The 12,315-nt window shown below is 50.6% G+C and overlaps 1 protein-coding gene across 1 annotated transcript; it reads left to right on the top strand.

The window, feature by feature from the left end:
* The first annotated feature begins 5,782 nt into the window (after positions 1-5,782).
* Positions 5,783-10,335, top strand: LOC125756547 (uncharacterized protein K02A2.6-like). The gene is made up of 2 exons (XM_049411418.1): positions 5,783-7,051; positions 9,384-10,335. Exons 1-2 carry the CDS (start codon positions 6,391-6,393, stop codon positions 9,824-9,826), a joined length of 1,104 nt encoding a protein of 367 aa, XP_049267375.1. The 5' UTR covers positions 5,783-6,390; the 3' UTR covers positions 9,827-10,335.
* The last annotated feature ends 1,980 nt before the right edge of the window (positions 10,336-12,315 follow it).

The following is a 12,315-nucleotide window of genomic DNA, read 5'->3' as shown; positions in this document are numbered from 1 at the left end:
TCAGCAAAAGCCATGCCGGTAGAATGGTCGCCAGGTCCGCGTGCAGGCCTGCACCGGCTAGGTGGACGCCTTCAAAACCCGGGTACAAGCGCCCGACAAGCTCTCACTCCGCACCCTAGCCACGTTCTTCGAACAGCCAGCACAGCTCTTCTTCTTTCTCCTTTTCGGCGCAGTGGCTCTCGGTGATTTCATTATTTTGCGTTTTTTTTTATGCTCCGATGTTTGGCGCACTCACGCAAGTAGTACGCTGTACGTCGTCCTAGTCGTTTTTGATGTTCCAACCATCGGACGCACTACACTCGCGCATTTTACTCATAACAAGAGTCCCCCTTTTCAAAAAGCTTGTTTTTCGGAGAAAAATAAACTGCAGTTCAGTGCGCGACAAATCACTAAGCTTCGTCCATACACAAAACATCCTTAACAAAGAAACAAAAAGAAAACACAGTAGTAGGCTTGTGTTTAGGGAACTATTACAAGCTCACAGCCGGCTTATGTACTCGGCCCCAACATTTTCAGAGCCTTTAATGTGTTCGACCCGAAATTAATATTCTCGCAATGCAAGGGTCCATCGCAATACCCTACTGTTCAGGTGTTTCGTCCTTAAAGGGGTCATGAACCACTTTTCCAAGTAATGATCTAATGGCCTCAGTATCGGAGTGTATTGCCTCCCGAATCGATTGCCGCAAAAATTTCTCGAATCCGTCAAGAATCAGCGGAGTTACGGGGGTTTGGCTCACGCTCCCAGCGCTTTCTCTCTTTTCTCGTGCCGGCGAGCGCACTGGAAGCTAGACAGGGAGGGATGACATGGGGGAAAGAAGTTACGCCAGCGCGCGTCATGAAACGCGATCGCTCTCCCGCTGTGATTCGCTTGCGCGAGTGCGGCTACCGTGTACTGAGGAGTGCGGCGCCAGCAAGTGGCGGCACCCCGCGGCAAGAAGCGCATCTGATCCGAACGCCGCTCTCGATTTACGTCGGCTATCGGCCAATAAGCATGCTATGGCTCTTGCGACGTACAGCGGACAGACGCCCTGCCCACCGACGAGAGTGAGAACCGGCCTCTGTTTGAAAAGAGGGTGCCTGGGGAAACGGCAACTTCGCGCTCCACTTGTGGCCATTACGCGGCGCGCACGACTTTAATATTTGACAGAGCAGTTCATAGCCGTGTCAGCTTTCCGCAGGATGTGTTTTTTCAATCAGCCCAAGGGGTGCTCCATGACCCCTTTAAGAGATACCGCAGTGGCTGGTGCGACAAATATGTTCCATAGAAAAAGGCATGATATTTCTCGATCGCCCAAACAAACGCCAGGCATTGCCGCTCGACTGCGGAGCGTCGAGCGCCAGGCGGAAGTTGGCGACTGGCATACGACACCGGGTGGAGGACAGTATCAAATTCTTGCAGCTGCTTTGGAACTTGGAGGTAGGTAACGGCTTCTCAGACTCCTCTACCTCCACGACGACAAAAGACGAGGTCTGGGGGAGCTCTTCTTGGCGGCGCTCTTCATATTTCTACATCATATTGATATGAAAGAGCTTTCTGCAGTGTTAAGAAAGGGAAAATAGACAACCACCCATTTGTAGCACGAAGCCACAAGGAAATCCATACGGATTTCTCAGAAATAAAGCCTTTATAGAAATAAAGGCTTTATTTCTGAGAAATCCGTATGGATTTCCTTGTGGCTTCGTGCTACAAATGGGTGGTTGTCTATTTTCCCTTTCTTAACCCCTTCCGCCACCTTGCGGGATTCCGCAGAACTGATTTTCTGCAGTGTCCTAGGTCAAGTCGCTTTTCTTCCTTGTTACGGTAAACCGCCCTTTCCAGTGCATTAGTAACTTGTTATTGCTTGTAGGAAGCAGGATCAGAGCCTGATCGCCAGCTTTCAGTTCTCGTTGCTTGCTGCGCCGGTCGTAGTACCTCTTCTGAGACTTCTGAGCTCGGCTCAAGTTTTGTCATGCTAGCTCCAATGTTTTCTCTATCCGTTCCCTTAAGTTCAGGACATATCCATACGTCATCTTAAGTTCTTCGTTTTCCTGTTCTTCAGTCCACAGCTCTTTCAGGATACTCAGAGGTACTCCAATATGTCTCCCATAAATTAGTACGAGTGGTGAGAATCTGGAGCTTGCTTGCGGGGCTTCGTGATAGGCGAGCAGGAGAGGTGCTAGCAAGCGATCCCAATATTTTGGCTGTTTTTGACACATTTTCCAGAGCATTTGTTTTAGCGTTCCATTAAACCTCTCTACCATCCCGTTACACATAGGATGGTATGGGGTGCAACTAAGATGTTTGATAGCCAGTAGTTCATTCACTTCCTTCGTTAGGTCTGACGTAAAGCATGACGCCTGGTCACACAAAACTTCACGTGGGAAGCCAATGCGAGAAAACATCTCGACAAGTCCCTCAGCTACTGTAGCTGAATCAATTGCTGTCAAAGGCACCGCATCAGGGTAGCGTGTGGCAAAATCCACAAGAGTCAGAATATATCGATGACCTTTTGCGAAACTGGGAGTTATTGGTCCAATGATGTCGACGGCCGCACGTTCAAAAGGGGTGTCGATCAATGGCATACGCCCTAGAGGCACCTTGCCTTTTGGTAAAGTCCTTTGACAGGCGTCACAGGATCTAACGTACCTGCGGAAATCTTCTTGTACACCAGGCCAGTAAAAGGCTTCAAGAACGCGATTCATCGTTTTCTGGACGTCCTGATGACCAGACATCACATTCTCATGAGCCAAATGTAACACTTGGCCTCTCAATGACTTTGGGACTACGGCCTGCTGAAAGGTTTTGCCAGGGGATAGAAAGTACTGTCGGTAAAGAATGTCATTTTTAATGACAAAAGATGAGACTGTCGAGCCCTTGCCAACAAACTCCTTCCCCACTCTGGCTCTACATACGTCAAGAGTCCCGTATTTCTTTTGTTCTTCCCAAAAATTCTTCTGAGATATTGGCCCAGGGAATTTAGCTGGTGTCAATCTTCGCGAGCTCTTGGGGCCTGTTACTCCAACCATAAGCGAACTTGGCCGGTTATCTTCAGCCGCAGAATGAACCTCTCTCTCTCTAGATTCATCACAAGAATGAAGTTGCCAGCTGTTGTCAGGGTCATTGGCATCACGTGACCCAGGTATATTACCTACCATTATGACATCGTATAGTGGCGATGCCATACACTTGACAATGGCCCTCCAGGAAAAGCAGAGAGATCTGATGTGCACCTCAGCCTCAGGCACTACAATGGTGCTCCCATCAGCCAGCCACAAAGCAGCCGTAGTGCCAGTGAGCGCTTCATCTGGTACTAATGGTCGGCGTACAACCAAAGTGTTACTGCCGGTGTGCCTTCGGACCCATGCCATTTGTCTATCGTTTTCGCTAGGTAACACTGGTGTGTGACGTGTGTTACCCAGCGGTTGCGTCTTCACCGTGCCAGTGATATCACCTTGTTTTCAGACATCGCCATCGCCCGTGGGTTGTTGTGGACTAGTCTTGTTCTTGGGTAACAGCAAACAAGAGGTAGCTGACCTTGATGTGCTGTTTCTTTTCGCACTACCCTTGAAATCATGTCCCGACTTACGGCAGTATGTGCAACATAATTGCTTCGGCTTAGTACGACAGTCAGAAGCCTTGTGGCCCGTACGGCCACAAACGAAACATTGCACCTCTGCTCTTGGGTTCGAGGAACTCCCTTCAGCCTTGACACTTGCGTCTTCACACTTATCCCGAACTGTTAACAAGTTCTTCAATCGCTTTGCTTCCATGAAAATATCAGCCGCATCTGCCATGGCTTTCAGAGTCTTGCAGTTCTTCTCTCGTAAGAAGAGTGCCAGCTGACTGTTGCATTTGACCATGAATTGCTCGGCCACAATCAAGTCACGTACAGAATCGAAGTCCCTCGCTGTATCAGACATTTCAATCCATCGATCAAAAAAACTTTGGAACCTTGTGGCATACTGCCTTCCAGTTTTGCCGTGTTCAGGCTTGCTCTTCCGGAACTTCTGCCGGTAACCTTCAGCCGTGAAGCGAAAACGTTGGAGCAAAGCCAACTTGACCTTGTCGTACGATAGGGAATCGTCGGGCGACAATCGTCCAAATACTTTCAGAGCCTCTCCGCTTAGGCACGAGCTAAGAGCGGTTGCCCACTTTTCTCGTGGCCAGTCTTGACCGATCGCCACTCTCTCAAAGCTCTTCAGGTAGGCATCGAGATCGTCTTGGTAAAGTTATGTGGGTTCACAACCGCAGACGCACTCCTTTGGAAACCAGAGTCAGCCACGGCAGGCTCCCTGACACCGGTCTCAGTTACTCTCAGGCGCAGTTGCGGCGTCCGTTCTTCTATTTCCAAGCGTCGCTGGCTTGCTTCTCCGCTATGGCCCTCCTTTTCTGCGACTTGAAGGCGCAGCTGCATATCGCGGCCCTCTAGCTCCAGCTGTTCTTTCTTCGCGTCTCTCTCCGCCGCTCGTTCCTCGCGCGCTCGTGCTTCTCGCTCGTCGAACCATGCCTGCAACTCCGCTCCTTCCAACCCCATGCGTTCTGCCAGCGCGTCAACTCTCGCATGCTTATTTTTTTACTGTTATGAAAACCGAGAACTGAGTGTCAAATGCTCACGTCCTGTCGTGCGGACGCCAATTTGTGACAGGTTCATTTATTAAAGCCAGTTGAATCAGCTGTGCAATACTATTCTTGAATAAGAGACGGAGGTGCGCGTTTGATTACCAGACAAATGAAGATATATTTGCACACACAAAAAAATAAACGAAAGGGATACACTAGAATAAAAAAAGTTAAAAAAAGAATAAAAAAAAAACAAACTAACAAGCGTCAACCTGACCACAAATACATAGAGCTCTCCTTAAACAAGGGAAACTTATCATAAGCCTAAACGTCGTGCAAGTCCACACGCTAATGTCGTCAGGAGAGTCCTGATGTGGAAACAGAGTGGTTCAGATCACCAACGGGTTGGGCACACGAGAAGTCAAGTGAGGAGGACGCGGTGGTGGAAGTCTCCAAGCTCGGGCCCTCAGCCCAACGGCTCACTCATGCTCCCGGTGAATGCTGTCATCGGCGGCGTTGCCTCCTGCCTGAACCCGGTTCAACAGGCGACGCCAGGAAGAGCACGACGTAAGTGACACTCACCTCGAGTCGCATTTCTCCTGCACGTCGGTGCTTTGTCCTTCCTGCTTGCTACATTGGCGTCGACCTGACTTTTCTTTGTTCCCGCTCTGGCTCCCTCTACGACGCCAATTCCTGCTTGAGCCTTCTGCCTACCTCCTGCACACATGGCGGCCCTTTTTGCCAACCTTCCTCCATTCCTCGACGTGCCCGGCACGCCTCCTATTCCGTGGCATAAATGGAAAAAAATTTTCCAGGTACACCTGAAGGCGGCCGGCGGAAGCGGCTGGGAGGACGAAAGACGCGCGTCAGCACTTTTCAGCGCGCTCGGTGTCGAGGGCCAGCGGAAATACTTCGCCGCGCAGGAGCAGCTCGAAGCTCAAGGCGTCCAAAATGCTCCACACACAGCCAGCACGCCGGCGGCGTTGGGCACAGGCGCGGTGTCGACGACGGAAGCGACGACGGAGTACGACACGTTGCTACAATTCCTAGACGGGCTCTTTACCGAGACGACTAACGTGCTAGCCGAGCGGCACCTATTCACGAGCCGCGAACAACTGCCCGGCGAAACCTTCCTCGAATTCGTCGCAGCTCTCAAGGAGAAAGCCCTCTCGTGCAAGTTTGGCGCCACTTACGACGACAGAGTGCGGGACCAAGTAATTCACGGAGTCGTCAACGCACATGTACGGGCCAAGCTACTGTCGTACGGGGAAGCCCTTACGCTGCAGAAAGCCGAAGAAGTTGGACGCGACTTGGAGGCGCTCAACAAAGCCAACGCGGCATTCGGAGAGAATGAGCGGCTACTCGGCTCGCTCGCCGGGGACGGCGGTAGCGTCCAGCGCGTCGCACGTGGCTACGCAGCAGCATCACAAAATGGCGGGTCGGCTTCCTCGGCGGCCCCGCATGTGACTCAACATGGCGGCGGCTTCCCTCCCAACTCGGGTGGCCGCGTCCAAGATGGCTACGCGGGCTCGTCAGCGCGCCTCCAGGACGGCGTTCGCGGCCAAGATGGTCAGCCTGCTTCCAAGCCTCTAGTTGGCCCTTGTTTTCGCTGCGGCAAGTCAGGGCATTTGGCGAATTCCAGAAATTGTCCGGCAAAAAACAAAACTTGCCAATTTTGCCGCATCAAGGGGCATTTCGCGGCAGTCTGCCGTAAACGGCAAGCGTCGGTGCAAGAAGTTGCCCCCGTCCAAGACGCTGACTCCGGCACGGCCACAGTCCTGTCCGTGCAAACTGCGCCGACTAGCCCAAGAGACTTGCGCATCCCTGTTATCGTCGGAGGACATAGCCACATGTCATTGCTGGTGGACACCGGAGCCACTGCATCGTTAATGACGAAGAAGGACTTCGACATGCTTTTTGCTTCGAAGCACCGACTGCTCCAAACGTCCATCCAACTGCAGAATTTTTCGAAGCACCGCATACCGGTCCTAGGGTATTTCCGCACAGACTTGCAGCACCATGGCAAGCGGGCCTTTGTCACCTTCTACGTGACCGCACACGGCACTTCACTGCTGGGGCTCGACGCCATCCAGCAGTTGGGACTCCTGATCGACGGCGCAACGCTAACGTGTCGTCTGGCTTCTCCCGTTTCCTCGCAGCTTCCTGCAGGTGTGCCTCCGGGGTTCGAGCACCTGTTCGACGGGGAGCTGGGACTTGTCAGGGACTACGTCCACCGGGTCAAGAGGCGGCCGGACATCGTACCAGTGTCCGCCAAGCTACGTCGCCTGCCTCTGGCGCTCCGGCAACAAGTCGCCAGCGAGCTGCGTCGACTCGAGGACAACGACGTCATCGAGCGGGTGTCGGCATCCGAATGGGTGTCGCCACTCGTCGTCGTCCGTAAGAAGGACGGGGACATCCGCCTCTGCGTCGATCTGAGAGAACCGAACAAGGCCATCGTCGTCGACGGGTTCCCACTACCCCATGTGGATGAACTGCTTCAAATGTTGAATGGTGCGTCATACTTTTCAAAATTGGACTTAGCATCAGCATACCACCAACTGCTCCTAGAGGAATCTAGTAGCGATTTAACTACGTTCATTTCACATGAAGGATTGTTTCGCTTTAAAAGAGTATGCTTTGGTCTAGCCTCCGCACCTGCGGTATTTCAAAGAATGATGTCTAGTATTTTGCAAGGCTGTAACAATGTTGCGTGTTACTTGGACGACATACTAGTATGGGGAAGCTCGAAGTCTGAGCATGATGTGAATTTGAAGAAAGTGTTAACCTGCATTGCGCAGAGTGGCATGAAACTGAACCAGAAATGCATTTTTGCGGTGAAGGAGTTAACGTTCTTGGGGCATAAAATTTCTGCAGAGGGTATATCGCCCATGGAAAGCAAAGTTCGGGCAATCCTTAATGCTCCTCCTCCTACGTGATTGAAAACCCTTCAGTCCTTCCTTGGCCTTGCAGGGTATTACGCAAAATTCCTTCACCACTACGCAGATCTCGTTGAGTCACTCCGCAACATGCTCAGACAGGGCCAACAATTTTCTTGGTCAGAAGATGCGCAACGCAGCTTTGAACAAGTGAAAGCTCGCCTTGCGTGTGCTCCTGTTGTAAATATGTTTGATCCTTCATTGCCAGTGGTTGTTACGACAGATGCTTCTGATGTTGGTCTGGGTGCAGTGTTACAGCAACTTGTCGGTTCTCAGTTACACACCATCGCCTTTGCATCTAGGACCTTAACTCCTGCAGAACGAAAGTACTCTGTGGGCGAGAGAGAAGCATTAGCATGTCTATTTGCATGTGAGAGGTGGCACGTCTATCTATGGGGAAGGCGTTTCACGCTCAGGACGGATCACCAGGCAGTAGTTGCCCTGCTAGCGGCAGGTAACTCGGGCAGACGTCCTCTCCGTATCTCCAGGTGGTCGGCCAGGCTAATGTATTACAACTTCCACATAGAGTACTGCAAAGGGTCTGAGAACCGTGTGGCTGACGCATTGTCGAGGCTTCCATTACAAAATGATAGTTCTACTGTTCAGGACGAGGAGATTGTCTCCCTTGTAACCACTGTAGTCGACAAGCAGACTGTTCAGGCAGCTACTGCGTCTGATGAAGCATTGCAACGGGTCATTCACTACGTAACTCGAGGATGGCCCCCAGAAAAAAACTCTAGACTCGGCACTGATGTCCTACTTCCACGTACAGGAAGAGCTTTCTTTCGTTGACGGACTCCTGATGCGGGGCGAACGTGTAGTTATTCCAAATGTCCTAATACAGACTTTCTTGCAGTTAGCCCATGAGTCGCATCAGGGTATTGTTCGCACTAAGCAGCTGCTACGTGAGCGCTATTGGTGGCCTCACATGGATAGGTGTGTGGAAGAGTTTGTAAGGCAATGTCACATCTGCCAGCTCGCTGATAAGTCAGCTAAAACTACAGTACCTCCATTTCAGCCAGTACAGTGGCCTGAGCAGCCATGGCAGCAGTTAGGTATGGACATCATAGGTCCTCTGCGTACAGCTCCTAACCCTACATATGCTATCACCTTAATGGACTATTATTCTAAGTGGCCTGAAGTCCTTTTTACCAATTCAATCACGACGCAAGACGTCATTAAGCTGCTCAATGCTGCTTTCAGCCGTGAAGGTCTCCCTGAAAACTTAGTTACAGATAATGGACCCCAGTTTACGTCCAGAGAATTACACGATTTCTTAAAGGAAAGAGGCATTGTCCATCACTTCTCATCCAACTATTACCCGCAGGCAAACGGGCTAATCGAGAGATTTAACCGTGTTCTCAAGGAACACATTCAGGTAGCTAAACTGCAACAGAAAGATGTCATTCAGAGCACTACAGAGTTCTTAGGGTCTTACAGGATCACTCCTCATTCTACTACTGGTTGTTCACCAGCTGTTCTGCTTCACGGTCGCCAACCGCGATCAACCTTAGACATCAGTAAACATAAGCTTCCGGGTTTGCCACAAACCTCTCCTGCAGCACTTCGTGAAAAGGTTCAGCAAAAGCAGCAGAATACTAAGTCCTATGTAGATGTGCGCAAGGGCGCCAAACAAACTCTGATTAAAGTAGGCGACAAGGTAAAGGTTAAGCTACATACGAAAGGTCCATTCAGGTTCAGCAAACCCCTTACAGTCCTACAACAAGTCAATCCGTCCACATTCCTCCTCAGCGATGGCAGGAAGTGGAATGCTTCAAAGTTAACGCTTGTTCCGCATGTAGCTGCAGCATCCCTTCCGTTAATGCCTCATTCTGAGCCCATCACTGATGCAGATCTCCTCTCTTGTTACGATGACTTGGGTAATCTTCCCTCTACTTCCAATACAGAGCTGTTGCCTCGGCAATCCATTCCTAGTGCCCCGGCTGTCCAGTGCGACGACGCACCGGCTGAAGTGCACACTCCGATGCCTGCGACCCAGGATCAACCATCGGGACTTCAGGGGGAAAGTCCTGGGTGTTCCTCCTCACCTACAGTAAATGCACCAAATTCCAACACGGGGGAGGGAAGAGATGGGATTGGGTCTTCAAAGTCGGCTCAAGACAGCCGCAGCCCACAAAGTTTTTTGCCTGGGAGTGATGGGAATGGGTCTTCAGAGTTGGCTCATGGCAGCCACAATCCGCCAAGTTCTTCTGGGAGAGATGGGGACGGGTCTTCAAAGTCGGCTCCCGACAGCCGCAACTCTCAAAGTCTTCCTGCAGGGCCTGGGTCACGTCGCCCACAGCGGACGCGCAAGCCCCCAGCCCACTTGAAGGACTACATCACAGACTAAAGTAGTCCGCATCTTCTGGGGCTATACTGCCTTAGAGGCCCGCAGTATAGCCGCAGAGGTTTAGTGTGTGTGAACTTTTCGTGCATAGTGCAAGCTGGCACTTGTGTTGGCGTGGTGAAGTGACTTTTTTTGTGTGTCTAACATAGGTGGTAATATGTACATCTAGGACTGAACTTCTGCGTATTGCAGGTGCCATCTTTAGGAGAACTTGAATGTGAATTTTTTTAGTGGTTCCTGATGTACCACAGTTACAATTGTATAAGGATGCAATTCTTCCCAGGGCGGGACGATGTTGTGTCGTGCGACCCCTGGTGCCATGCTGAGACACCAGTGCTGTTGTGCTTTCTATTCATGCTACTGGGGGGAGCTGGGTCTCTGCCATGCCTCTGTGCTACCACCAATCCGGCGTGGTCATGCCGGTCATGTGACCCGTGCCTCGCTGACCAATAGCCTTTCTTCTCTCTCCTTAAAACCGCCTGCAATAAACGCGGGAGGGCAGTCTCCCGTCCGTCTCGCCGAAGCTTGGTCTCTGCGTCGTCACTCCGCGCGCCCTCCCGTCGTTCGGCCTCTCCGTCGGCCCGCCGCGGGTTACGCCGCGCTCCTGCCCTACACAACACTCATGTTTTTACTGTTATGAAAACCGAGAACTGAGGGTCAAATGCTCACGTCCTGTCGTGCGGACGCCAATTTGTGACAGGTTCGTTTATTAAAGCCAGTTGAATCAGCTGTGCAATACTATTCTTGAATAAGAGACGGACGTGCGCGTTTATCAGACAAATGAAGATATATTTGCACAGAAAAAAAAATAAACGAAAGGGAAACACTAGAATAAAAAAAGTTAAACTAACAAGCGTCAACCTGACCACAAATGCATAGAGCTCTCCTTAAACAAGGGAAACTTATCATAAGCCTAAACGTCGAGCAAGTCCACACGCTAATGTCGTCAGGAGAGTCCTGATGTGGAAACAGAGTGGTTCGGATCACCAACGGGTAGGGCACACGAGAAGTCAACTGAGGAGGACGCGGTGGTGGAAGTGTCCAAGCTCGGGCCCTCAGCCCGACGGCTCACTCCCGCTCCCGGTGGATGCCGTCATCAGCGGCGTTGCCTCCTGCCCGAGCACCACAACCACGCCATGCCAGGGCCTCAGCAAAAGCCACACCGGTAGAATGGTCGCCAGGTCTGCGTGCAGGCCTGCGCCGTCTAGGTGTACGCCTTCAAAGCCCGGGTACAAGCGGCCGACAAGCTCGCACTCCGCACCCTAGCCACGTTTTTCGAACAGCCAGCACAGCTCTTCTTCCTTCTCCTTTTCTGCACAGTGGCTCTCGGTGATTTCTTTATTTTGCGTTTTTTTATGCTCCGATGTTTGGCGCGCTCGCGCAAGTAGCACGTTGTATGTCCTCCTTGTCATTTTTGCTGCTCCAACCATTGGACGCACTACACTCGCACACTTCACTCATAACAGAGCCATCTGTAACAATACAAAGTCTGTCATTAGTTTGACAACACAAGACCCCGTATTGTGTATCTAGACCCTACGGGCCAGCTGTTAAAATAATGTTTTGCAATAATGAGAAAACATAACACCCTTTACACTGAATCTTGGCTGTGAAAGTATGCTGTGCACGCTGTCTCCTCAAACGACTTTCCTTCGGTGAGCATCAGTGGCTGCTCACAAACAAAGCACTTCCTGCAATGACGCATCGCAAATCTGTCGTAAGCACCAACAAAATGTATTTTATTAAATTGTACAGTAGCAGACATCTTGAACTATGAAGTGTTTGACTTCATACTTCATAAGATGGCGCAAGAAGGTGCGCTATTCCCAAAAGCAGTGATGAACCTTGAAAAACAAGCTGTCTGCAAGGTGAAGCGCCAATATGTCCTTCCGCACCAGGCATGGGGTAAGCAGGGCTTGTTCGTGCAATTGAATAAACAAAGGAATGCTCTTTAGCAAAATATATCTTATAACGTCGATAGTGCTGAACCAAACAAATAAATATTAAGAACCACACAAATTGGGGTTCATACGAGGTTCAAAGGAGAAAATTCAAGGATATTCAAGGGCCTGTCATGTTTTTTTTCAAGGACTAAAAAGCCGCATCCAAATGAGGATTTTTTTACTACGATATTTCAAATTCTGGCTAAATTTATCGCACTTATACATATACCGTTGAAACTCAATTTAACGAAGCCATCACCACGCTCAAACTACTTTGGTAAATCAGGAAGTCTGTAAAATCGAGAAAGGGGTCTTTCAGTCCTTCGAAGCCAAAAATTGTAACACAGACACCCAAAATCTACCGTGGCATTGTTTTGCCGCTAACCCACACGTGCTTGTGTGTAACGTCTGTTCAGGTGTGCCGAAAATTGAGCGTCACATATGTGTTCCAGGCTATGCAGGCCAGGCAGACAGTCATGTTAAATATGACATGCAGCCAAAATACAAGGACGGGAAGAACGAATGCAGTGATTATGTGAGCAGGACGAG

The sequence above is a fragment of the Rhipicephalus sanguineus genome, unplaced genomic scaffold, assembly GCF_013339695.2.
Source record: "Rhipicephalus sanguineus isolate Rsan-2018 unplaced genomic scaffold, BIME_Rsan_1.4 Seq1202, whole genome shotgun sequence".
Classification (NCBI taxonomy): domain Eukaryota; kingdom Metazoa; phylum Arthropoda; class Arachnida; order Ixodida; family Ixodidae; genus Rhipicephalus; species Rhipicephalus sanguineus.
This window is presented reverse-complemented; position numbering and strand designations above follow the sequence as displayed.

Bases quoted from the DNA above. Each gene is read 5' to 3' on its own strand.
- LOC125756547 (XM_049411418.1), top strand. From the start codon at position 6,391: ATGTCATTGCTGGTGGACACCGGAGCCACTGCATCGTTAATGACGAAG. The intron at 7,052-9,383 runs GTGCGTCATACT...CTTCCAATACAG, and splicing joins ACTGCTTCAAATGTTGAATG to AGCTGTTGCCTCGGCAATCC.